The 27,569-nt window shown below is 45.2% G+C and overlaps 1 protein-coding gene across 4 annotated transcripts in view; it reads left to right on the forward strand.

Moving 5' to 3' along the window:
• Positions 1-27,080, forward strand: part of Znf608 (zinc finger protein 608) — a 110,609-nt gene extending 83,529 nt beyond the window's left edge. For 3 of the 4 annotated variants that reach the window (XM_057788700.1, XM_057788701.1, XM_057788703.1), the window contains exons 4-10: positions 15,204-15,291; positions 15,780-18,234; positions 19,769-20,186; positions 20,767-20,939; positions 23,248-23,401; positions 25,332-25,413; positions 26,131-27,080. In XM_057788700.1, the coding sequence (XP_057644683.1) occupies positions 15,204-15,291; positions 15,780-18,234; positions 19,769-20,186; positions 20,767-20,939; positions 23,248-23,401; positions 25,332-25,413; positions 26,131-26,137 (3,377 nt within the window). In that variant the 3' untranslated portion in view covers positions 26,138-27,080. Of the gene's footprint in view, positions 1-15,203; positions 15,292-15,779; positions 18,235-19,768; positions 20,187-20,766; positions 20,940-23,247; positions 23,402-25,331; positions 25,418-26,130 lie in introns of those variants that run through there. The other variant, XM_057788702.1, reaches the window with a different exon arrangement.
• Positions 27,081-27,569: the final 489 nt, after the last annotated feature.

Genomic DNA, 27,569 nt, shown 5'->3' on the forward strand with positions numbered 1-27,569 from the left:
AGAGCAGCAGTTGGGAATTCTGTGGGTGTCCAGCTTTTATGTCTTCATTCATTTTAATATCTATTTTATATCTAGCCTCCCCTTTACCTGCATGGTGAATGCTCACTCTTTGCCAACACCAGGATGAGCTGGCTGGTGTCAGCACCCTGGGTCTCAGGGGGAAACTTCTTGGGTAGGAATACCCCAGGAATGGTGAGGGATTTGAGGGAAAAGCTCACTGGAGTTCAGTGCTCCTGAACTTGAATTCTGACAGTCAGGCAAAGTGAGCCATAGTTCTCCAGGCCCCAGATAGAAACGAAGGTTAATGGGCAAGAAGTGGATCCTGGAAAAGATTAAAGGCACATTGAAGTGTGAGGCCGTAGAAGATCGTGGTGGGACCTAAATCGAAGTCTGGAAGTGGTCCATGGTGTGGATAAAGTAGTGGCAACAGGAGTTATGAAGAAGTAAAGGTAGGCACACTCTAATGACCAATGAGATGTAAGAGCTTCAGCAGAAAGAGATGTCTGGACTGTGAATTTTCATTCCTTTGAAAGACAGCCCACATTGTAAGGTGTTAGAACTCTAGTTCACAGTGAGTTCTGGAATCATACACCTCGAGTTTTAAATTACCTCTCAAGTAGTTAAACATAGACTTAGAAGGGGTTTGAGAGTCTCTGCTTTTTTCCAGATCTCATTTTCCATGACAAGGAGCATTATGTTGCCAGAAATGAATGTGGGAACCTCTGGAATTCCACAGTGAGCATCAGCCATGTGACCCTGGCAAGGGACTTGGAGAGGGAAAGCCCTGCTCTGTTTCATTTGCCGTTTCTAGGGCTGTGCGCATGTCACCCCTGTGGTCACTTTCAAGCTTCTAAGGTGATGATGCCACCAAATCTAGAGTTGAGGTTTGTGTACCTGCAGCATGTGTTTCTGGACATCACAAAGGTGCCCACCCATAGGTGATCTCCACCCATGCTCTTGCAGTTCCTGTGTGAAACTCTGCTATTTAGATCACCGTGTTTCTATAACCTAATACCCATGGGTGCGGGACAACAGAAGTCACACATGCGTTCATGTCCCTGGCTTCCTAACTAGGGGACATCAGTTAAGCATCCTTAGAGTTAATTTGCTCATTAGTAATATAATAATTAAGGAACCTGACACACAAGCCCTGCAAAAACAAATAAGATGATCTGTGTAAAAACACTGATTCTTGTGTCGCGTGCATGGCAAGCTCTCCATCGTTCTTCCTTGTATTTGTTCCGCATCTTTCCTCCTGGCAACTGTGATGCAAACGTTAGCCCCCTGATATGTAAGGTCAGGTCATTTTATTAATTTTAAGTTGGCTTTTTGATGCTTCAGTGGACACCCTTACTCTAGGTTCGACTCTATCAAGATTCAGTTTTTCTGTGGGTTTCCATTTTTAGTGATATGTGTAGGGCCGTCTTAGGATGCTTTGTACGGGTACAACAGAATGCCTGGAACTGGACAATTTATAATGCACAGAAAATTATTTTCCACCGTTCTAGATCCAAAGAAGTCTAAAATCGAGACTCCGGCCTTGGGGCTGGGGAAATGGATGGCTCAATTGGTAAAATGTTTGCCTCATGGGCATGAGTTCCAGATCCTTAGGTCCAACCAACTATACATAAAATATGTCACTAGCCTCTATTCTGATTTCCTTCTGTTGCTGTGATAAACAGCATGACCCAATGCATCGTGAGGGGACAAGGGGTTTATTTTGTTTGTTTCTACCTTACAGTCCGTCATCAATGGAGGTCAAGGCAGAAGGCGATACAAACAGAAAACTAAAGGCAGCAACTGAAGCAGAGACAATGAAAAAGCACTCCTTACTGGCTTGCTTCCAGGCCATGCCCACCTGCCTCAGGATGGTACCACCCACAATGGGTGCCTACTATGTCAATTAGCACGCAAGAAAATGCCCCCACAGACATGCTTACAGGCCAATTTGATAGAGCTAATTCTTCAAGGGAGGTTTTCTCCTCTTAGGTGTGTCAATTTGATAACCAAGATAATGGCTATCACATCATTTAGCTAATGCCACAACTGTTTGTGTAACTTTTGTGTTGTTGGCATTATCAGAGGACGTGCCATGTTTTATGCAATTACTGCCCCCCCACCCCGTATGTAAAGCTTTTAGTGTCTGTAGTAGAGGCGGGGGTCTGTCTAAAAGCAGTCCCCCAGATCCCAAGGGGTGAATTGTATACTCTGACTTTATTCAGGCAACTACTTGGTGTCTCTCTGGTTCTCTTGCTAACCTACTTTTGGCCTACAAAAGCAAAACAAACCGGAAAAGGACTTTTTGGAAAAGCTTCCTACGTGAAAACAGGCTACACAGTCGTTTTCATTTTGAGCTCTTCACGAAATATATTTTGGCCTCTGGGGAGCCATTGTATCTGTGAGTTTAATCTGTTATGACAGTAGGTACACACAAGGATTTATACAAACACATCGAAGCTACAGGTGCAAGACAACCATTTAAAGAGCTAGTTTCCCTGACCTCATTTTCTCTGGTGTTCAAGTTGAGTGGTATCCCAGTGGCCCCACAGAAAAGCTGGACAAAAAGCAGCACCCATTCTTCTCCAGTCTTTTAACCTAAAGGTCAACTTAGGAATCAGCATGTCCATGAGTTACCAGCACGCACCCAGAACAGACGTTAGCATGGCAGTGGAACAGCAGCTTCCTGGGAAAATCTTTCCTTGCTTGAAAAAATATATGCGAATTCATGTATACCAATCCATACCCTGGAATACGCTACTGGAAACAGAGTAATCCTTTGGCTAAATGTCAACAGCTTTGTGGCCAAAACAACAATAACAACAAACTTGATTTAACCGTTTAGTGTTAGCCACCCTCCCCCCCATTCAAAATATTGATTTCCAAAATGCCAACATATGATTTCTTTCCTCAAACTCTGCCCTGTCATTTACCACTTTCAACAACAAAAGGCGTTTGGTAGGGCTGTAAAAGGCCTGGCATGGCCTAAGAATAGTGGTTAACAGGCCTGTTGGGCCAGGCAGAAGGAAGTAGGCCTGGCAGGGCCCTGTCGTGATTACCTTCCATCAGCCACTGGCTTTCCCACCCTCTCCCAGAACAGAAGAGATAATAGCTTGCTTGCCTTTTCTTTCAAAGAAAGCCAGGAAGCCTTTGGACCAATAATTCTGCTACAGCCTTAGAGAGCTTGGATTCTTCAAACAAAGCCGAGGAGTGGCATCTTGTTCTTTTCACCCCTGAGGCCATCTCTCTGCTGCTCATAAATACAGCTTCCAGTTTCTACTGAAAACATCTTTAGTTATTGTAAGCAAAAGACATCAGAAGGAAATAATAGGTCGGCACCTCATCCCTCCACCAGGTCTTTTCCTGTCCTGTGTACTACTAACCCCACAGCTATTTGTTAGGAAAACAAAACAAAACAAAAAACCCTTATCTATTGCTTCCTGTGCCAGCTTCCAGTGTTAGCTCTGCCTAGACAGACAGCCTCTGTTTGCAATCTGGGATAGAAATCAGATTTTTGTCTCCTTTCGGTCTCTTTCTCTCTGTGAGTATGTATGTGAATGCCTCTGTATGTATACATTCATGTGTCTGTGTATCTATAGTATGTCGGTGTGGGTGTTTTCGCTCTTGACAGAAGGAAAAGACAAGCCGGGAAGACATTTGAAATGTTTAGTCGGGTCTTTCCGTGTGAAGAGGTGTATAAAACACATCCCAGTGATGAGCACCAATTAACAGTGCATTACTTTCTAGAAAAGACTTCAAGTTGGCTGCCCTGCAGGTCAGAGTCAATAAAGACTGAGTTACTAACAATAGCCTTTCTCTCTTGCTGAAGCCTTGGACTTAACCCTAATGTCATCAGACCAGAGAAGAGGAGAATAATGCGAGCCTAGGAGTCTTGGGGGTTGACTTAAGCCTAATGCTCAGAGGCTGTAAAACCTGTCAGAGAGTTTGATTGATTGGCTCACATGCCCTAGTCCTCCGTGCAAAGGACTAATGTTTCTGCCTCTTCCGAGAGGGCTTGATGTGCCACCTGGGGTCAGAACTTATCAGCCTGTGGGGCTAATGTTTCTGATGAGGCCAAAGTGCAGTCAATAATTTATACAGAAATTTGTGCTCAGATTCGCAAGGAAAGCAGGTTTTGACTTGCATCCCTTTCCCCGCCTGAAGAAGTGTGAAAGAACGTCAGGTCTTCCTGCCAACCGAAAGCATCCTTGGGTGTGTTTGATACCACGTTAGACAAATGGGAATTAAAAAGGAGACCTTTAAAAGTCATTGTGGAGGATCTAGTTAGCAGTTGGCAATGAGTTTGGGGAGTTTCGGAATCCATCAGTGGAATGGAAAAAGGAAGAGTCAGCAATTTCAGATATTATAGACCAGACTTCCCTCTGAAATGTAATGACCATGGCAGTTATAATTAGAGTGATTTTGAGACAGCTCTGAGTGACCGGGTACATCTTCTAAAGGCCCAAGGGAGTGATACCAAGGACAGGGACGGAGCCTTGAGTCAGAGAGAAACGATTTTGTCTGGTTTGCAGAGAAGCAGAACCTAGAGTTAGCCTCGATGGTTGTGCATGGTCACGCATGCGCATGATGCATCACGATGTCCAGACAGAAGCGTATTCATACAGCCCCCAGAAATTGACAGTAAGGCAATGACACGGAGCCGGGCTGGTCAATCAATAACCAGCTAAGTTCTGTTCTTCTCCAGCAAAATGACAGTTTGCTCCAGTAAGTGCCAACAAAGGCCCCTTTACCTTCGCCCTGCACTAGGAGAGCACTGTTAGTCACACTTCATTAGGTTTGTTTACAGAACAGAGCTGGTCTCTAAGCAGCCTATTGAAATCCTTGTAACTCCATAGGGCCTTAAAAAAAAAAAAAAAAAGCTTCCCTCCCTGAAAGATAAGAACTTTGGAATGTGAGGTGGGGGAGGGTGCTGAGGGACCTCGCACCACTGACAAGAAAACTGGTTTGTTGGGACGGGAATTGGAAGGGATGAGCTGGCCTTTGAGGTGCTGCTGGCTCAGAACCAGGGACTGTGCCCTCAGAGCCAGGTCCTGTGGCCCCTTAGCTGTCTTCACTGAACTGGGAATTTGGCCTTTTTGTAACCTCGAAAACGTGAGCTGCTCCTGAGCCCTTGAAATGAGCTTCCTTTACCTTAAAAAGAATTCAGAGGAGTGGCTTCTGGGATTTCAAGTTGGAGAGTCAGACAAGGAAGCTTTTGCTTAAACAGCGGCTGTGTTTGTGAGGAGAGATAAGTTCCTATTGGTTGAGATTAGCAGTGTGTGTAGAGAAGCAATAAAAGGTTCTCAGGGTTGGAATTTGCAGCCTTTAAGATTCTGAAACTTAGATAAGTCACAGCCGTGGCCTGGTCTGTACACAGGCCAGTGGGTACAGAGGCCTAGCTCCGGAGTTGCTTCACCTGGAAGGAATGCAGGAAGACTTGCCTTCTTCCTATTTCAACATGGTCTCCCATTCCTCAGCTGTGCACTGAGTTAAGGGAGGGTTTAAAAGATGTGGGGGTCACACGACAGTATAGTATGGAACTGGAACTCAGGGAAGTGTAGGTGAGCTCCAGAGGGACCAGAGAAGGTGGAGGGGGGCGGCTGTTTGCACTGCTGCATTTGTTGGGGTTCGGGAAAGGTACTCCTGGTCAGTGTGCTGTCCCACTGCCTAGTCTGCAGAATTCACTGCCCACCACCCTTGGAACACACACCTTCAGCTTCCTACACTACTTTCTGAATCTGAGCCACAGTGTGTGACCCCATTACCAGAGGGATCCGACCCACTCTCTTGCTGCCTGCGGGATATGGCCTCCGCAGCTGGAAACAGGAATGGGCAAAACCCTCCACCAAGCTGCATTCCTTCAAGGGGGTGCTGAGTCCAATATTCTGTTATCCAGTCCTTTGCTTCCATTCTAGATTGGCCAAGATGGTGGCATTTTCTGTTGTGTAACAGTTACCTCTTTGTATGCCTTGTGCTTGCTCTCTCTCTCTCTCTCTCTCTCTCTCTCTCTCTCTCACACACACACACACACACACACACACACACACACCCTCAGTTCAGAGCAGCAGTTCCCAGTCTGAGCTGCTGTTGTAAATTGCTATTTTAAATTTCGGCGAGTGGAATAATAGCTGAGTGATCATCTCCAGCAAATGTTGTTGGCCTTTGTAAAGCACGGCTCCTTCAGAGGCTTTATGATTTACAGAGGACACAGCTGGTGGGCAGCAGGGCTGCAGGAATTTGTGCTCTCCTGGGCCTGGCGAGCTACAGATGAAAAGGGCCCAGAGCTGGCACAAAAGCAAATAAGCGCTCTGACTTTAAATAAAGCATCCTAATTTATAGGAAGCCCAGCTCTTCAGTCCCAGCGAGATATACGGATCAGTAGCAGCCTTTTGATGTGAAGCATAATTGTCAATTGGTTCCCACTGTTTCCTTATAACTCAGGACCGTGGCTGGGAAAAATTCTCTTTAAAACCCGGTCCCATAGTGTAGAATGGTGATACACATATTTTGACAAGCAATTTAATAGTGTTTAAACCTGGAAGTCTGCAAATTACCAGGATCTAATCTGGTCCTGATTGAGGCAAGAGAATGGGTGTCTAGAGGACCACTTCCTTCTTCCCGTTTCCTGGTCTCTCCCCTCCCACTCCCCTCCCCCACTCCATTTCCCCTAAGGCCCTGAGGATGAAGTTTTGCTTCTAACCTCTCGCTTCCTCTGTGTTCGTTCTTTAGATTTACTTTGTCTTTCCTTGCAGCCTCCCCCTCCCCAGTACCTGATCCCCCCCCCCATGGGAAAGCTGTCTGTCACAGGACCCCATATTCACAGTACTGTGCACTCTCCTGTTTTGAGCCATGAGGACTCTCCTTTAATGGGGACTGACCTGGAGGGGGCCTTTTTTGCCTTGAGTAACTGTTTCCATCATCATTGGCTATTCTTCGCTCTGCCTGTTTCCCAGCAGAAGCCATGAGGACATGGAGAGCTTGGGTAAGGAGGAGCTGTTGAAGCAAAAGGGTCAAATGATCTATGAGAGTAGTGATTGACAGGCTGCATCCTTCCAATTGCCCGTTTGCAGTGGCTCTGACAGTGACGGAGGGGAGGCTCTGTCCATCTCAATGGGGAGACCAGGGCCATGTGCTGTATACCCAGGGCCGCTTGAACAGAAGTGTGTCCTGAAATACCACTCTTTACAGAGGGAGTGGCTCTTAGGAGGGAACAGTACAGTTTGCCCAATTCGACAAACATTTATAAAATACCTTTCCCATGCTCTTGAATGCCTTTATTTAAAGGAAGAAAAATATCTCCTTAATGAACTAATCAAGGTCTGGGTGGGGGTGGGGGTTCTGCCTCCCCATGGGGGGAGGGGTGAGAAGGCAAAAAGCCATTCTCCTTCCCTAACAGTTAGGCTCCATAAAGGTCATCACGGAAACTCAGGTTTCACATAAACCAGAGAGGATGCCTGGAAGGTATCGGAAGTCAGAGTGCCACTGGGCTCCATTATGTGAAGCCTTCGGGGCAGCACTTACTTACTGGAAAGCTCACTCAAAAGCCAGAAATAAAGCCTCTTTACACAAATGGAGAGAGACACTGTAGGCATAGCATGGCATTTGCTCGTTCTGTTCCTGCATTTAGATGACTCCAAATATTTATCTCGGAAGACTCCCTCAACCCTCATGTCCCCTGTGTCTCTTTGTCCTTTTCTTACCACTCTGTGTGGACTGAGTCTTGGTGGGAAGTGGCCTGCAGGGATTGGCACGGTGCCCAGGGAAGTGTCTCTGGCTTGCAGTCCTGTAGAAACTACCTCAAGAGATGTCCTCTTCCCTGTTCTGGCACTATCATCTCAGACTTGCTTTCCAGCTTCTCCCCAGTTCGGACTCTGGACAGTGTGGCAGAAGCTGTTAGAGGAACTTGCTAGCAATAAGGGTAATTGTGGTGCTGTGCATGCTGCTGTGTAGAGGAAGAATATACTATAAAGCGTTCATACTGCTTCGGGATGTCTGCCTGCCTACCATGAAAGCAAATGCTTTTGTTACTGAGCATGCTTTAAACGTTTTTTTTCCCCCCCAAAGATCTCCACATGGCATTTTCTTTCATGATGGTTTTCATTACATTTGAGGCATATTATAAAACCTATGGCATTTTGTAAGTAGGAAACTTGCTTGCACAACATAGGTCCTGACTGCTGAAAAGAAACATCTTTCTGCAATCAGCAGGAATTTATTTGTGACGACCAGTAATGAAATGATTTTGTTCTCAGACACTCTCTTGTGTCGCAGGCTGGCCTTGCACACACGATGTCTTTTGGGCTGGTCTCGAAGTCTTGATTCTCCGCTAGTCTCTCCTGAGTACTGGGGTCACAGCTGTGGGCCACCACACCCAACCTTGGCCTGCTGTTTCCTAGACGGTGTGATCTTAGGCTGCTGTGATGTTCATTCATACTTCTGCACGGGTGATTTTCGGTCAGAGGACATTCTGTCCCCATCTTCACAGGTAGCCAGTGCAGCAACTGTGTGGGGCAGCCTTTTAGTGTTTCTGGTGATGGCTGGGGAAAGCCGCATTTCTGCCCCCTGTTCCCCACCAGTAGACTTCTTAACGGGCCGCTGTGATTCATAGACACGAGAGAGGATGTCGTTACTAGGGAAGCCAGGAAAAGAAAACCAGCCACAGCTTCCTTTAGCTGACCAGCCAGCTGGATATTGACCACCTGTCTTCATGAGAAAGAAATAGATGGCAGTGAATAAGTGAGAGTCGAGTTTTCCAAGAAGCTCAATGATTTTCCCAAATCAATACAGCTCATCAGGCCCCAGAACAGAGGCTGCTGGGAGGTGACAGTGATGGACGCGGCTCTGTGTTCTTCTGTGTATTAAACCATACGGCCCATGGGGAAACAAGGTTCCTCTCTGTGCGTGTGGGTGTGTGTGCGTGTGTGTGTGCGTGTGTGTGTGTGTGTGTGTGTGTTCTTAAAGACTTATTAGGTATATTAAACCATACGGCCCATGGGGAAACAAGGTTCCTCTCTGTGCGTGTGAGTGTGTGTGCGTGTGTGTGTGCGTGTATGTGTGTGTGTGTGTTCTTAAAGACTTATTAGGTATATTAAACCATAAGGCCCATGGGAAAACAAGGTTTCTGTGTGTGTGCGCGCGCGCACATGTGTTCTTAAAGACTTATTAGGTATATTTGTAATAGGGAAGTCCTTCCAGATTAAAATAAAAAGAACTACACAAATTGTATATAAATGTCGAAATATTTTGAAAAGTGGAGGGGAACACTTTGTTTTTCAAAAGGTAGAATAGAGTAAGATCTAGTCTTTGCTTTTCAGTATTGATTGGGTCTTCTTCTTTCTTCTTCTTCTTCTTCTTCTTCTTCTTCTTCTTCTTCTTCTTCTTCTTCTTCTTCTTCTTCTTCTTCTTCTCCTCCTCCTCCTCCTCCTCCTCCTCCTCCTCCTCCTCCTCCTCCTCCTCCTCTTCTATATGGTGGCATTTAGAAAAACTCAAATATCTAGATATCCGCCTTAACCCCTGGCAAACAACCCTAACTACTCTGCCATGAACGAACCCTGCTTCTAATGCCCTGGAAATAGCACCAAAATGGAATGCCGGACTGTCATATAGAGGTTATAATTAACAAAGGTACAGTGATGCCAGCATATTCCGGCCGCCAACAGAGATCCATGGAGACCAGCAAAGCTGGCCCTTCTGTCCTTGGATCGTTAAGCTCTCTCTGCTTTCACAAGGCAGTGCATTAACGCCAGAACAGTGTGTCTCTGGGGTTTACGACTGGGGTGGCGGCATACTAGGGCATAAAGTATTTCATTATACTTCCTTTTGTCAGTCCTGCCCTATCTCGCAAGCTCCATTGCCATACATTATTTGTTCAGATAAAGCCCAATGTTCAGGGTGACTAATCGCAGAACTGTGTTCCAGATGGTTTGATTACAGGATGTGGTTAAAGTGCCTCTTCAAACATTCAGCCCAGCAGTAGGGCTCCCTTAAAAAAAAAACTTGTTTCATGGTCATGTGACAACACTGACTTTTCTTGTGCTGGTGCACCGTACATCGTTGGTGTGGGCAACAGAAAAGCTGATTGGTATTTTATGGACAAACTTAAAAGCTTCTCAAATAATTATAAACTTTGTGTTCTGAAAGGCAATCTAGTTGAAGGGAAAGCGGTCTGGAGCCAGACCCATGAATGAGGACACTAGAGCGGTTTCAGCTTTGAGAAGAGCACCAGAATAGCGTCCAACAGAACAAACCGGGGAATGTTTGGAGAGGAATTCCACACAAAGGACTGCTGATAAGCCCCGCCCTATGCAGTAGTCACACTGGGACCCAGAATCTGAAACAGTGGCCTTTCTATTATCCTTGGTGTTTCTCTAGAAAAGTAAAATAAAAGAAAGTGTAGCCGGCGAGGGGGCGGGGCTTGGATTACAGCAGAAACGGGTTACAGTTTGGTGTTATTAGAATGAGGTTTGTGTTTTCTACCCAAGTGCACACCAAATCCATCCAGATGTATCTTGGTGATGCTCCCATTCCCAAGAATGAGGCTCTTTTAAGACTCAGACAGTCTTTAAACTGTAATATAAGCAGAGTGATGCAGATCCACTGGGCAATCAGCATTTGCCCAGTTCTTGAGGCAGCGGCTTCACAGATACAAGAAATAGTAACTTAGAAGCCAGAATCTCTCCACAGAGAAAGTCTACCACCCTGTAAGCTAGTGGGAGATTACTCTTACGGAAAAAATACAGAAGTAGTGAGACCTCGAGAAAAGGCGCGGATTCTGATGAGAGTCCTGGAGGTTCGAAAGTGTTGAGTGATCTTGTGCTTGAGGGTCAGTGCTTCTCAGGAATGTGTGTGCAGACACCATACCAAATACAAAGGAGTGCTAGAAGAGGCCTGCTCATGGTGCCCAGGAATGGAGGGAAATGTAAAGGAGCGTCCTACCAGGATATGACACATCTTATGTTCAAACATGTATGAGTTTCTCACGGAAGCATTTCTGGTGAGCAGAAAGCCACGGGTGATTCAGGTTCCCACAGGAGGGAGAACTCTGCCATTTTGCTGGTCCCACCCCACTTAACTCACCCAAAGAAGGCGCACACCCACAAAAGTATTGAGGTGTTGATCTAGCGCTTGGCATCTTTGTCTCATCTCTTAGCTATTACATCTTTAAGGCCCTTGCCCATCCTGGTCCTCTTAGTTAACACAGAGATCTTTAGACTTCTCTTTGTATATCATCATTTCTAAGTTTCTACATTGCTAACCCAGATTCCTGGCATGAATGTGTCTGATTGCCTCTGTATCAGGCTCCAATCACTGATCCGGTGATAGGAGGTTAGGTTTAGGATTACTGGTATGAGAGCTTGCTGGTCTAAGACGTCCTTCTGAGCAGGGCATGAGGGCAGAGCAGGAACCAAGAGCATCACACCCAGGTTCTCATCTAATGTGAGATTGTTCTAGTCTAGTAAAGAGCACACACTCTTTAAGCACAGGTAATACGCAAAGCCATGCTTCGACTTCTAGATCGTAATGCATGTCTACCCCGACTGTAAGACTGTAGGCCCTGTAAGTACAGAAGCTGACCAGATTTTCCAACAAAGTGTGATTCAGTAGCAACAAATAACTACTTAATAAAGACCCAATGGACACAGCCAATGCTTGATGGATCTGAGTAGGAAATAGAGTGTGAATCTTTATGAAGCCTTGGAGTTAGAGTGTGTGTGTGTGTGTGTGTGTGTGTGTATTCCAGTATGTGGAATGAAGTGTCAACAATATGAAGAAGAAAGTCATACTATTGAGCTTGCCATTCTATCCTTGTATGTCCCCCCATCTGCTTAGGATTAACAGGAATATGCCTCAGGAATTTTTCAAATAGACTTCAAATAGGTAGAAAGGGAGGGGCAAAAAAAAAAAAACCCAGTGAGATCCTTATTCTTATAAACATAAAAAGGGCTGGAAGAGAGAGAGATAGGCAAGGGATTCAGGAGAATAAGTGTGCTTGAAAAGACAAACCTTCAGGGAACTAAGAATGTGTATTGTCTAACTTATTTAGAGAGAAACGTACCTTTAAGCCTGGGCTTATGAAGTTCAAGCCTGTACTTTCTGGGCACTTTCATCTGATTTACATCACTCACTGTGCCTTTTGTAACTTATGCTTCATATGGCCTTGTGTTACAAAACATTTAAAATTTATAATTTCATCAAAATCATAAAAAAATTATAGATTTGATGTACTGGTTGAGGCAAGGTTTCACTGTATAGCCCTTAGCTGGCCTGGAACTCGCTCTGTTGACCAGTCTGACCTCCAGCTCACAGAGAATAACCAGCCTCTGCTGGAAATAAAGGCCAGTGCCACCACTCCCAACAATTTCCATGTTTCAGAGCTAAACCGCCAACTTGGACCTTCACAATGGCTACGGACCACCTACAAAAAACAGTGAATTGCTGTTCATGGAGAAAGAGTCCCAAACCTCTCCCCCCAACCTGGAGCCTCAGCTGAGTGTCTGTACTCCCTCCAAGCAGATTCAACTGCTATGAGGCTTGCACCACAGGCCCACGAATCTAATTAGCACTGCTTGAGGGGGCTGTTAAAAAAATGAATTAAAACAAAAAACAAAACAAAACAAAACAAAAAAAACACCCTGGGAGAGGAGCATTTCTTTTGAGCGTTTTAAATTCAGAGTGCTTCTTGAAAAATTAGGGTGACTTATTTAGGTTCCCTGAAGTTGAAAGTGGGCTTTTCTTTACAGAATTTTACTCCTTCCAGTACTGACAACAACGTGGCCCACGTGGCTCCTAAGCAGTAGCAGATGTAAGCTGTTTTTTCACGTGGAAGTTGCAACTGCACTTCTGTCTTCCTGACCGTTTCAACCTGTGGCCCGGGATAACCACTGATTTATGGCTTATGTTGGGTCCCTTCCTTCTTTTTGGCCCGGTTACCCTCGCCTGGCTGGAGGCCGCAGATTTGGCTGTCAGGGTACCATGCAGGCTGGCCTGTTGGCTGTGTGCAGCCCTGTAGCGGGGATCGCGGGGTGGGGGGTGGGGCTGCATCCAACTTCCACAGCCTTGGTGGGGCTTCTGGCAATGGATGCTTCAGCTCTCCCGCGGCTGGGAGCATCCTTCCTCCTGCCCTTTCTCCTTGCCTTGTCCTCCTGCGCTCCGGCCAGCTGCATCGGGCCAGCCAATCAGACGTGAGCGTTCGCAGCAGGCCCTGGCCAATGGGCGGCCCGCGTTTGCTGGAAACGCGAAACCCTTAGGGGAGAAGCAGTAACAAAAGCCTTTCACTGCAGACAAATGTTAAGTGTCTGTGCAGACTTTTCCTGTTTTTAATTTTATTACTGCAAGAATGGAAGGTTTGTTGTTTCTTTCATGTTTCCTTTCAAGCAATTTTAATTATACATTTGTGCTACATCAGGGACTCTGGAACGCAGTGATTTCAGCCTATTGCCTCTGAAGCTAAAATGCAGTAACCTTCTGGCAATACAGATACATTACCGCACTGTAAATATAGCTGACACGCTAAAGAATTTTAAGCAGCTGCAGAGGTCTCTGACACCACACACAGTGCCCCAGAGAGCAGATGATGAGAAAGCCAGCTCAGTTTGCCCCTCTCCTCCACGCCCCACCCCTCTTTCCTGAAGGGATGTGCTCATAAAGAATCCTTTCCGATTGTTCCATCTTGTGCAATTTTTGACCGAATGCCTAATTGCTATTGATTCTCATCACAATGGGATTTTTCATACTCAACGGTTAAAAACGCCCCCACCCTCCCTCCATGGGGGATAAAAAGGAATCAAGCCTGAGTTGAGGCGCTGCTTGCCGTTCTTTTTAGCTTTCCCTCCCCGGCTAGACTCCTGCCAGCGGAATTTCTAGTGAGTAAAGTCAGCCGCCACGTGACTAGCAGCAGCCCTGACCATATGGAAAACAATTTTAAGATCTCTTTTTGAGACTTTTGAGAGAAAAATCTCCCTTCTCCAGTACTCGAGACCCAACCATTTAGATATTTTACCTTCTATTTAAGGGTTCTCCAGTAACAAAAAAAAAAAAAAAAAAAAAAAAAAGTCTTGCTTTCTGAGGTTCCCAAGATGGTAGGTAGTATAGGTGAGTAAGTCACCCAGTAAAGACTTGGAGAAAGGCTCTCTGGGGATGGAAGGGGTAGGCACTGAAAGAAACAATGGCTCCCTTTAGGGTTTCATTTATTCACCTTGCTCTTGTAATTGTCTCAGAATCCAGCCTCTTTACAGATACGCTTTAAGGACGTGTTTGTGTGTGTGTGTGTGTGTGTGTGTGTGTGTGTGTGTTTCCTTAAAGTGGCACTTGTCCTCCGCAGGAACAAGCAGGGTGTTATGTGTCCCTCAGCGCTGTCTGGCACACTGCACGCCCTCAGGTTTAGTGACCCACAGACACAGTGCCGAGGTGAAGCCTGCAGTGCTGCGGAGGGAAAGCAGGGTGGCTGGGAGGAAACACGTGTGTTGGTTTCGAGCGTTCTCTCCTAATCCTTTGTGGCAAATGCTTACCAAAGTTGACTGCCGATAACCCCAAGAGCGAATGTGTTGTGCACACTTATTTTCTTACGAGAGCTATTTTAAGAGCCTCGGAGCCCTTTGGGCTGCTCGCTGCTTCACAGAGTCAACGAGGGGAGGGTCAAGAAGAAGTCACAGCTGCCCCAAGGCCCTACCTTTTCCGCCGTGCCTATTTTTACATATCTGCAAGTGGGATTTTTCTTTTCTTAATAAAAAAAAAAGTTGCCATTGTTTTATAGTGTTGAATTGGAAACCAGATTCCTCTCAGTCACCCTCTGGCTTAAGCACTGGTAACTCCGGCTTGGTTTACGTTGGCTGCCTGCCAAACGAAAGCAATTATGTGTAATAATAGAAAAATTAAGAGGTGAATGTCACCGCTTTACAGCAGGACATGGCAAAAACCATTTCCTTCTGTCAGCAATATCTTGATCACACCCTCACACACTCTCACCCTTTTGCACCACATTCGTGAGCGCGTGCACGCACGCACGAACACACATACACACACACAATTTCCTGTGGGTTTTTACTTGAGGTCACTGAAACCAGAAAGGGGAAGGATGCAAACCGCAGCTTCTGAAAGCCATGTGAGAATAGAACTTTGCTGGTAAAAATAATAACAATAAATGAAATGGAAATAAAGTAATAGGTGTTAAACGTGCTCCCCCTTTAACCACCCCCTCTCCCCTACAGGTGTCCTGGTGGTCAATGTCACGTGGAGGAACAAGACATATGTGGGGACCCTACTAGACTGCACCAAGCACGACTGGGCCCCTCCTAGGTGGGTGCCTTTTCTTTCTTGCTCCTTCCTCTGCTTCCCCTTTCCCATTTCTGCAAAGAAGCTATAGAAAGAAATGAATAATATATAAAACTCTTCCTGTAATTGAAACCAGGCAAAGGCGAACTGAGCCCTTTAGGCCTGAGCTGTAAAGTGCAGATGCTAGCTTTCTTTTCCATCGGGTTTCTTGTCAGTCCCCCCACCCCACCCCCTCCTTTGTTTTCTTCTCTTTTTTCAAGATGGGAATTGGAACTGATTGAAAGCCAGCTCTTTGAGCTGCTCCCCTTTGATTCTCCGTGGGTGGATATAATGCATTTGGTAGCCTGATCTTGAGCCGATATACCTGTGCAAAAATAGAATGTCCTTCCCTTGGCTGCACCCCGCCCTCGAAATGGCAAGATGGTGGGTGCTCTGTGCTAGCTTGTGTCCCTGTGATCTCCCCTGGCTCTTTTGGAGATGCTCATTGTGACACCCATTCCTTGCTTCCCTAGGTTTTGTGAATCACCGACGAGTGACCTGGAGATGCGAGGGGGCCGGGGCAGAGGGAAGAGAGCAAGGTCTGCCGCGGCTGCCCCTGGCTCCGAGGTCAGCTTCACGGAGTCCAGAGGGCTGCAGAGCAAGAACAGAGGGGGGGCCAATGGGAAAGGGAGGCGTGGCAGCCTCAACGCCAGTGGACGAAGGACCCCCCCAAACTGTGCTGCAGAGGACATCAAAGCCAGCCCTTCATCCACCAACAAAAGGAAGAACAAGCCCCCGATGGAGCTGGATCTGAACTCCAGCTCCGAGGACAGTAAACCTGGGAAACGGGTCCGCACCAATTCCAGAAGCACCCCTACCACCCCTCAAGGGAAACCAGAGACGGCATTTTTGGACCAAGGCTGCTCCTCTCCAGTGTTAATCGATTGCCCCCACCCAAACTGCAACAAAAAGTACAAGCACATAAATGGCCTTAGGTACCACCAGGCACATGCGCACTTGGACCCAGAGAACAAGCTGGAGTTCGAGCCTGATAGTGAGGACAAGATCTCGGACTGTGAGGAAGCCTTGAGTAACGTGGCCCTCGAGTGCAGTGAGCCAACCACAGGTGTGTCATCATATGACCAGGTGAAGGCACCTGCATCACCCGGGACTGGGAACCCCCCTGGGACCCCCAAGGGAAAGAGAGAACTCATGAGCAATGGCCCCAGTTCTGTCATAGGTTCGAAAACCGGGAAGAATTCTGGCAAGAAGAAGGGCCTTAACAGTGAACTGAGCAACCTTCCAGTCATCTCCAACATGGCAGCTGCCTTGGACGGCTGCGCAGCAGCAGACAGCAGCTTAACTGCCGAAATGCCCAAACTGGAAGCTGAAGGACTGATTGACAAAAAAGGTTTGGGGGACAAAGAAAAGGGCAAAAAAGCAAACAATTGCAAAGTGGACAAAAACCTCTCTAAACTGAAAAGTGCCCGGCCCATCGCCCCTGCCCCAGCCCCTACGCCCCCACAGCTGATTGCTATCCCCACCGCTGCCTTCACATCCACCACCACGGGGACCATACCTGGACTGCCCTCCCTCACGACCACTGTGGTCCAGGCTACACCAAAGAGCCCTCCATTGAAGCCTATTCAACCAAAGCCCACAATTATGGGGGAGCCCATCACTGTGAACCCAGCTCTGGTGTCACTCAAAGACAAAAAGAAAAAGGAGAAGAGGAAGCTAAAGGACAAAGAAGGAAAAGAGACTGGGGGTCCCAAAATGGATGCTAAGCTGGGGAAGCTGGAGGATGCCAAGGTGGCTGGCAAGGATTTGACAGGGCATTTCTTAAAGGAACATCTCAGTAAGAGTGAAGGGCTGGCGAATGGATTGTCCGAGTCTCAGGAGAGCCGCATGGCCAGCATCAAAGCTGAGGCCGATAAGGTTTACACGTTCACGGACAACGCTCCCAGCCCTTCCATCGGGAGTGCCTCCCGAATGGAATGCAGCACCCTGGTGAACGGGCAGGCACCCATGGTCCCCCTGCATGTGTTGACACAGAACGGGGCTGAGAGTTCAGCGGCCAAGACCAGCAGCCCAGCCTATTCGGATATATCAGATGCTGCAGATGATGGTGGTTCTGACAGCAGGTCGGAGGGTATGAGGTCAAAGGCCAGTTCCCCATCAGATATCATTTCTAATAAAGACGGTGTCGTGAAAGGGCACCCTTCAACTTCAGCGCAGTCGTCTCAGCTGAAAGAGTCCCACTCTCCCTATTACCACGGTTACGAGTCTTATTATTCTCCAAGTTACATGCACCCTGGACAAGTTGGTGCCCCCACTGCTGGGAATGGTGGGAACACGCAGGGCATGAAGATCAAGAAGGAGTCGGAGGAAGATGCCGAGAAGAAAGACAAGGCAGAGCAGTTGGATTCCAAGAAAGTGGACCATAATTCTACATCCCTACAGCCTCAGCACCAGTCAGTCATCACACAAAGACATCCCGCCCTGGCTCAGTCACTTTATTACGGCCAGTATGCTTATGGGCTCTATATGGACCAGAAATCGCTGATGGCCACCAGCCCTGCCTACAGACAGCAGTATGAGAAGTACTATGAGGACCAGAGGCTGGCCGAGCAGAAAATGGCCCAGAGTGGGAGAGGAGACTGTGAAAGAAAGGCTGAGCTCCCCTTGAAAGAACTGGGCAAGGAAGACAGTAAACAGAAAAACATGCCATCGGCCACAATCTCAAAAGCTCCCTCTACTCCGGAGCCTAACAAAAACCATTCTAAACTAGGGCCAACAGTGCCTAATAAAACTGAGGAGACAGGTAAATCACAGCTTCTCTCCAGTCACCAGCAGCAGCTTCAGGCCGACAGCTTCAAAGCTAAGCAGATGGAAAACCACCAGCTTATTAAGGAGGCTGTAGAAATGAAGTCTGTCATGGACTCTATGAAGCAGACAGGTGTAGACCCAACCTCGAGATTTAAACAAGTAAGATTGTGGAGTGTGGCCCCAACAGACAGGGAGCAGTCTGAGTTGTGCACATATGTTGGGCTTGATCTTGCGAGGCATTTTTCGTTGGGAGGAAGCGATCGTCAGAGTTTGTTCCTCCTCTCTTGAAAAATATCCCTGGGAGTTCCTGTACAACTCTAAAATGTACAGGACCCGCTGTTTATCTGACTTAGTGTGGAAAGGAACTCTGGGCATGCGCCCTGTGTGGGTTTCCTAAGTCTGTAACTCTGAGGTAATTTCTTCATGAGCTTAAGGTGAAGACATTTCACTAAAGGGCCTCTGACGTCTCTCGAACTCTGAGATTTTAGATCCCTCCACTAAAGGACTCATTCTTTTTATTTACCAAGTTTCTGTCAGTGCCTTCTAAGATTTCTAAACCCAGGGCACTGAGCTCCTGCTTCACCACTTAGTGAACTGTGGGCACCAGATGTCTCTGGCAAAGGGTCTCAGATGCCAGGATTTCTGTTTTATGTTCTGTTTAAAACTCAAAGTAGAACACTCTTGTGCTGCGGGTTTGCAAGGGGTCAGGAGCTGCAGGTGATGAGTCTCAGCCATCCCTCCAGCCACCCTGAGAACATGTGAAGTGCAGTCACCATGAAACCATACATATGCAGCTCAGTTTCCCCGACTCACTGCTGCCCTGTGATCATTAATTCTGGTATTCCCCGGGACCAGCACCCCAACTTACCTCCCTGCGCTTGCCCCCTAGTGAGTCAGAACAAGAGTACTTACTGCTATGTACGTTTCCAGCCAGAGCTGGGACGGAGGACCAACTTGAAATTCTCATTCAAGACTTGAACCTCAAGGGGGTTTAAGGCCATGAACGTGCAGAGTCAGCAAGGCCATATGGATCTTCAGTTCCATGCCCTTCAGAGCTCGAAATCAGGCTCTTGTTTCCCAGGGTTGCAGTAGAACAAGACAATCTGGGAGGGCTTATCGTTGGGTTTGTCTTCTAATAAATAAGTCATAATATGTGCCATTAAAGTCATAATATGTGCCATTAACTTGACATTTTTGGTTCTAAAATGTTAGCATATTAATGAGAAGCAAGGCAGCTTAACAAGCCTCAGCTGTAGTCAGTGAAGAAAATGTGTTAGGATACCAAGAGTTTTTTTGCTTTTCCTTCTAATTGGTGTTAACAGCTGTAGTGATTCCTTAAATTTCCTACTATTAGCTTGAGGTAGAGTTTTTGAAATCCCCTTTACCTGTGTGAGATAGTAAAAGGAAAGCAAAGATTGAATTAAATGTGTCTGAGGATATCATTTAAGGTTCCAGCTTTTCAGCCCAGCTGCCATGTGCCCCCTTGATGTTGGCTGAATTTTCAAAGCATTTGGTTTAGCCTGTGGTAAAGGGTTGATGATGAAGCCTACCTCAGGCACTATTACTTTATCAGAATAGGAGGAACAGCATGTTAACCCAGTGTGAAATAATAGTAAGTAGCGCTGTCGTGTCAATGAATGGGTTTGCTTTCTAATCAATGAGATTTTAAGACAGGTCTTTATTTTAAAACCAGGATCCAGATTCAAGGACATGGCATCATTATGTGTACCAGCCCAAGTATCTAGATCAACAAAAGCCAGAAGAACTTGACAGAGAAAAGAAAGTGAAAGAAGACAGTCCAAGGAAGACGCCTAACAAAGAGAGTGGTGTCCCCGGCCTTCCTGTGTCCTTAACGAACATCAAAGAGGAGCCCAAGGAGGCCAAGCGCCCTGACTCTCAGTCAGTGGAGGAAAGCAAGCTGAAGACTGATGATCGAAAGACTCCGGTGAACTGGAAGGACTCTCGGGGGACAAGAGTGGCTGTGTCCTCACCCATGAGTCAGCATCAGTCGTACATACAGTACTTGCATGCTTATCCTTACCCACAGATGTATGACCCCAGCCACCCTGCATACCGGGCTGTTTCTCCTGTCTTAATGCACAGTTACCCTGGTACGTGTTGTGGGTTCTAACTACATTGGAGGGAAGAGGCTGTGTTCAAATGATAGCTATTAACAACTGAAGATAAATTAGAGGCTTTCGGGAATGACATTTGTTTTGCTTGTTTTTTAATACTACTTAAAGTCCCCAAGATGAAACTGATTTAATGTGAGATTTTTATATTTTGTAATGAAATGTCAGGAGTCCTCAGGCTCTAGCTTCCCTGGTTCCTGATGGCTTACTGGAGACGTTTAGACTGACAGATACTTTATTGCCTGTGGAAATATTCTAAGCACTTACTGTCATAATCATTATAGTTACTGTTTCTTTCACTTAAGCGGACACATAAATGGATGAAGTAGCTGTAAGCTCAATTCTGTTTATATCCTCCGTTCATCAGGATGAATTAACCAGAGAAGAAAATCGGGGAACCTAGACACAGATAAACAATGATGTAGCCCGTTCTTAATGTGACCCTTTATTTTAAGATGTCTGACTCGGACCCAAAATTCACGTAATTGAACTGATTTTTTTGTTGTTGTTTTTAAGATGTAGCCTGTAACATGATGTGTCATTTGCTGTTTATCTACAGGGGCCTATCTCTCTCCAGGATTTCATTATCCTGTTTATGGGAAGATGTCTGGGAGAGAGGAGGCAGAGAAAGTCAATACCAGCCCCAGCATCAACACAAAAACAGTCAGTGAAGCCAAAGCCCTGGACCTGCTCCAGCATCACGCCAGCCAATACCGCAGCAAGTCCCCTGCTGTAAGCCTCCTTTTGTTGGTAGTTAAAAGGCCATGTTTGGGGGGGACAGGGGGACAAGCAACAGAACAGTCTTGAAAGAGAAATGGTTTAGGAACCCAGCTGGGATTTCAGGATGCTGTTCTATTCCGATACATAAAGAATGGAATGTTGAAATATAAGATGTGGTCACACAGGAGGGGACAATGTCATTGCAGCCCTTGTGGGAGCAGGGAGCTTTTCTGTGTGGTGTTCTCTGCTTACCCAGGAGGAGGTGTGTAAGGCGGAAATTTAAATTTATAGTGACTTCTCATGTAAAATGTTTGTGGTTAAAACATTAGGAAAGGAAATGCCGGAGGACTGTTTTATAGTATCCTTGTGAAATGTTTTTGCAAAATGTTTTCTTAAGGGTGGGAGTTGTAGGTCAGTGGTAGGTAGGGCACTTACCTATCATGTGCCCAGGTGACATTTCTAGCTTGAAAAACAAACAGCAAAGATACAAATTAAAAATGAACAAGCAAACGTTTTCTTCAGAAGCACCTTTCAAAAATGAAAGTTTTCTTGTTCAAATTAAAAGACTTGCTTCCTGTTAAGACAGTAGCAAATGTAGCCCACAATTACGTGACAGTGGCTGATGGGAAAAGAAACCCAATCTAGACAGTATGCCTAGCTCCTCACGTGTCTAAGTATGTACATAGGTAAAGGTGACCAGACAGATGTCACCCCGTCCCCTGTGCTGGTCAGCCAACCTGAGGTTTCAGATCCCTCTGTTGACCTGGGTATTCCCATGGTCCATATTCATATTCAGAACTCTGCCCATGGGGATAAGTGCTGAGGGTCCATGACACACCATGGCAGCTGATTTTATCCAGACATTCGAGTAGGGGGACTCTCATGCAAGCCAGAGTCACTAGGCTGGGGAATAAGGCAGCTTCTGCTGCCTGCCTGGTGGCCCTGATGCATTGCCCTGTCCCTCTCATTCTACAGAAGCAATCCAAAACATGTCTTTGTGAAAGAGACAGCAAAATGACAACTGCTGGTCCTAAATGCTGTGTATAAAGAGACCGATTAAAATTAAAATTGTGCTTACAGTTTGAATATAACCGCTACAGAGAAGCTAAAACGGGTGATCCATGCGTGGTCCTTGTTTTGTGATTCCTCCGTTCAGTACATACAGGCTTTGTTCCAGGGAGGGGAGCCTAGGGTAGGGAAAATGAGTAGGGGTCTAAAGGGACAAGTGTGTGAGACACACAATCCTTAACCTTCTCCAATGAGAAAGAGCTGCCATTTCGGGTGACTTCTCAGAAATGAAGAATCTGGAATGTGGGCAGGACTGTGGTTTCCTGTTGAGTCCGCCCACCCTGAAAGTGCAGGGGAGTAGTTCCTGAAGCTCTTGGGCTACCCCGTCCCCCTTTATAAAACATAGTATTTGACTATAAGCCTACATTCATCCTGTGTTTTCAGTTATTTCCCAATTAGCTCCAAGAATCTACTACAAGGAAGGCGCTATGTAAGAGTTCTTACGCTGCACTGTTGAGGAAATAATGACAAGAAAACAAGTCTTAATATTTTTAGTATGCCAACTTCCTTCATAACATTCATGTAGGCTAGCTGCATCACAGCCGTGTAGCTCATGACTACATCCAGGAAGGAGAAGTATAAAGGGATTAAAATGTGTGTGCTGTATATTGTTGTGTGAATTTGACTTTGGGTGTGTATTTCCGTAGGAACACAATGGATGCTTTTATTTGTTCGTTTGTTTGTTTGCTTTGAGAAAGGATTTCTCTGTGTAGCCCTGGCTGTCCTGGAACCCACTTTGTAGATCAGGCTGTCCTCAAACTCACAGGGATCCTCCTGCCTCTGCCTTCAGAGCTGTGGAACTAAAGTGTACCTATAATTTTTTTTTAAATTATCTTTTTTTTTGAAAAATTTACTGATAATTTCCCTCCACAAAGTATAAATAAAAGGATAATTAGAAAACCTTTAAGAGTAGTCTCAAAAACTCCTTTTAAAAAATTCATATATGAAAATTGTTTCTGAAAGACACCGAGTATCTAAACAGCAGTTTTGAGTAGTGACTCTTGAGATCATTTTTAGGAAATATTTGCAGAAAACATTGGTACTGTTTAACTTGCTTTGGTATGCCCTCTGTTGTGAGCCTAGTTCTATTAAGACAAGTTCATGTCCTTTGAAGCTGTCTTCCATTGGTATAGGGTTTTGAGTCTATATTTACTCAATGACCTGTGAAGTATCATGACTGCAGGAAAGGCGCTTTGGTACTGCTAATATTTGTACGTCAGTGAATTAAAGGAGGCCATATTTCTCTTTTCAGCCTGTGGAGAAAGCTTCCACCGAGCGGGAACGGGAGACAGAGCGGGACCGGGATCGCCACTCCCCCTTTGGCCAGCGGCACCTGCACACCCACCACCACACCCATGTTGGCATGGGCTACCCTCTCATCCCTGGTCAATATGACCCTTTTCAAGGTCAGCAGCTCATCACATTGGTGCCCTTCTGATTGGACAAGTAGTTGCTGTGACTTCTTGTCACTAACTTAAAATACTGAACTTTTGACTAACACTAGCTGTGGGGATGATTCCTAACACTTATTTCCTAGTATTCCTGAGAGACTCACCTAAAGTCGTTTGTATTCTATTGAGGCTTGAAGTGGCTACCACTTAATAAGTGTTACTGGGAAATGTTATCTTGCCAACTGAGGGTGGCAGCCAGCCAGTATCTGGGGTCCCAAATTAAAAAAAAAAAAATCAAAAAATAATTTCTTTGGGGAAATTATAGAGAGAAGAGAGTCATGGTAGGTGACTTTGGTGAAGTCATTTATTCTGACATCTCCAGTTCTGTTTCCCATGCAAGTAAGCAGCATGGCCAGTACTAATACTTCTTACCGGGTTGAAGGCATCCCTTGACTGATGGGACACTTGCACTCAACATGAGAAAGACAGAGAGCGCGTTTACGACACACGAGGTGATCACGTCTTACCTGTCCCATCTGTCACCTCATAAGGCATCGGTAGCCATCTCTATTTTGGTCACAATACTGGAAGTAGTAGCTGGAGAGCCTATTGCTGGTTGTGCTGGACCATTTCTGGTGAGGCCCTTCTTAATAGTGTGGGGGAGGGGCTTCCTACTCCTTCACAGGGCATAGCAGGGAAGCAAGGCTTCTAGAACCCGTTCCTATAAGAACATTTAAGCCCATCAGATCAGTATGCGGCCCCTAGGACCTCATTTTAATTACTTCTGCATAAGCTCTTGAGTCCAAATGCAATGAAAATGGGAATCCGAACCTCAACATGGTATCTCTGCAGAGTAGGGGGCAATTCAGTGATAGCACAGGGCAAATACTTAGCAAGACGATGTTGAGAAACGTGTACAAATTTAGGGAGTATAAAGGAATTGGGCTTCTGTGTTCATTTGTTACTTTCTGTTGAAAGAACGCACATAGATAAATGATATGGTAGACGGACAGACAGAATAGATAGATCTCCCAAATCCCAAAGTGTGAGAACGTGGAAGGAAAACGAAATCACAGACGTAGATGGGTATATGTGAGCAGAATAAATATCTCGTTGTTTCTGTATGTTGCCGTAATGTCTCAGATTATCCCTGGATAAAGAAAACATATCCAGATAAAAACCATGGAAGCAGAGAAAAAAATCTTCCTGTTTGCTTTGTTTACTGTTTTTTCCTCAGGATGTTTTTTTTTTGTTTGTTTGGTTGGTTTTTTTTTTTTCTTGTACAGCATTTCCCTTGTTCTTTTTTTGTATAGCATTAGTTCAGGAAGGTCTGAGACTACCTTGACCTCTACCTTGGTAATTAGTAGCATGCACAACCCCCATGCCTATTTCTGCCGGACCATTTTCTATGGGATTTAGATACTTCTTTATTTGAAGCCATTCAGGTCTCTGCTTCCTTTGTCTTAGAGATTAGGGCTGTTTTTCTTAAGTTGATTTAGACTCAGAAAAGTGCAGGTCTTTCTGAATTGATTTATCCCACGTACTTTCTGGGACCCATCATGTTGAAGTCACTGGGGCAAATGTTCCAGTGATAGAAACCATTATGAAAGTTTTCTAAATACAATGGCATGCTGTTTCTCTGCTGCACTGGCTTCTGCTCCTTGTCTTTAGCTGGTACCTGTGTGAACCACTCAGCGCCAGGCAGAGCCGCAGAGCCTGTGAGGTGGAAGGGCTGTATCCTCTGAAATAGCTATTCAGAAAACTACCACGTGTTCAGGAAAGGCATAGATATTGGCTGCCCTGAATGGTGTGTAGTCTGCCCTAGCCACGTGAACCATTTCACATAGACGTTTAGGAAGGGACAAATCACTGCTACTGGTTTTGTGTCCTTCACCACTGGACCTGTGTCCCTCTTACCTTTCCTGCCTTTTCTTCCCCTCCCTAGGCTTGACCTCTGCCGCCCTCGTTGCCTCTCAGCAGGTGGCTGCCCAGGCATCTGCTTCGGGAATGTTTCCTGCACAGAGAAGGTAAATATTCCCAACACCTGAAATTAGTGTTCCAGCAGAGACGTGCTAATGGTTTCAGGGAAGGAAAGAGAGGCTTTGAGGATGAAAAACTTGATGCTTTGCGTTTGATATTATTGCAATGAATGAACACGTTATGGCAGTATGCTTCCCATTGGACTTAGATTCCAAGGGCTTCATTCTATAAATGTGATGTACATCAGTAAGGAAATGATTAATAATTTTTTTTTAATATTAAGATGAGAGTAACATCCTTAGGTTAAGGAAAGGTTATCCCTATAACTTATTAACAGTATTCACGGGGCTGGTGTGACTCAGTGGTTTAGCAGTTGACTAGCATGCCCAGGGTCCTAGGCTCTAGCCTCAGCATTATATGATAAAATACAAGTACACAAATCCCTTCATTTTATTATAGTTAAAAATAAAGTTGCAAGTGGAGAAATGAGCTCCTATAATGCTGAGGGTTATATTTATTCCCTGGTGCTTTAAGTTACCCTACAAGCGGTCCTAAGGAGGAAGAATAAATGCGAAAGAAGATCGCCGGAATAAAATTCACACTCTCCCAAGATGGAGCGCATTACTTTGTGTTTTATTTCCCTGGGAATTCCGCAAAAGAAATAGAACTAGCTGTGAAGGAAGCCTTCTAGTCTCGCTGTCTTTAGGCTTTCCTCGTCAATGTTCTTCCAGAACTCGATGCTAAGGTGTGCTTTTCTTTTACAGAGAATAACAGGATCGGCCGTGTCCGGTGTCATGTGACTGGATCACATGGGGAAGCGCTTTATATAGACATCAGTTCCATGGTGTTAATTTGAAATGCCTTAATGGCAGGCAAAAACCAGTCATTTCATTTTGTAAATTACAGATTTTATCACAGAGTAACAAATGTTGCTGTAATTAAACTTCTGTTTTATATATATATATACGTATACATATCTGTATATATACATATATATATATACATATATATATATTCTTTACTTTTTTGTAACAGTAACCAGGCTCGCACACACAGGGTCTGCTGCCAAGTTGCAAACCACTCAGTAAAGGAAATTTAAAAAAATGTATTTGTCATGTTGAAAGTGTTAGCCACAGCAGGCTGCTTACATTCTTTCCCTTTGAAACTGTAAATAAATAATGTTCTGTATCAGTGTGCCTGAACCTTGCATATCCTTCATCTCTCTCCCATAAAGCCCCTCAGAAAGGCCAACTGTGATGGTGACACTTGGTACAATTTAGATGTCTAATTGGTGGCTCCTGTTAAAGACGCATCAGTGTGAAATGTTCCCGTAGTCACTGTTTGTACTTGTTTATTGTGGAAATAAATACTTTTGGAAGGCATGGGGTTGCCAGAGCCACAAAAACTGTGTTGTATATATAATGTAAAAATTAAGATGGGGAAATAATGAGCATCTGTGAATAACAAGGCATCATTTTTTGATAATCTTGAATGGCAGATAACCCAATAGCCTGCACACATACCAGAAACATCTGTGATCGCTCTAGTACTTGAATAGCCCTGCGCTCTTTTTTTTTTTCCTTTTCTTTTAATGTTTACAATTATCCAGTTTTAGAAAAGAAGGACTTTAACGCCATTGCCTGGTTACTTGTGTTATGCTGTAATCTAGTTTATTTTATGTAAAATGTATATTGAATGCTTTCCTTTTTTATACCTGCCTTAAATAATTTGGCAATCAAAATTAAAAAAGGTTTTGTTTTGTTTTTTTTAAAATTATGGTTTCTTGTGTGTCTGATGTTACTTCTCGTTGGCTGGAAGGGAGTTTAACTTTCAGAGAAGAAGCTCTTCATACTACGAATATGTAAAACAACAATATGCAGATACCAATTCTTCAAACCTAATACACGGCAACAACATACACACACCAGCTCTTCATACTGTGAATGCATAAGGCAACTGTGCAGAGACACCACCTCTTCATACATGATACCCAGACAACAATACACAGATAACAACTCTTCATACATGATACCCAGGTATAACAGCTGAACACCATGTTTAATTCTGTGAATATGTGCATAAGTACAGGGCATTTGGTCTAGTCATAGACACATAGCACCCCAAATTGATAGACACAGGTGTAATAGTATGCTAAACATGCAAATCTTTTTTTATTTTTTGTGTTTGTTTAGTTTTGCTTTCT

This window comes from Chionomys nivalis, chromosome 14 (genome assembly GCF_950005125.1).
Source record: "Chionomys nivalis chromosome 14, mChiNiv1.1, whole genome shotgun sequence".
Taxonomy (NCBI): Eukaryota; Metazoa; Chordata; class Mammalia; order Rodentia; family Cricetidae; genus Chionomys; species Chionomys nivalis.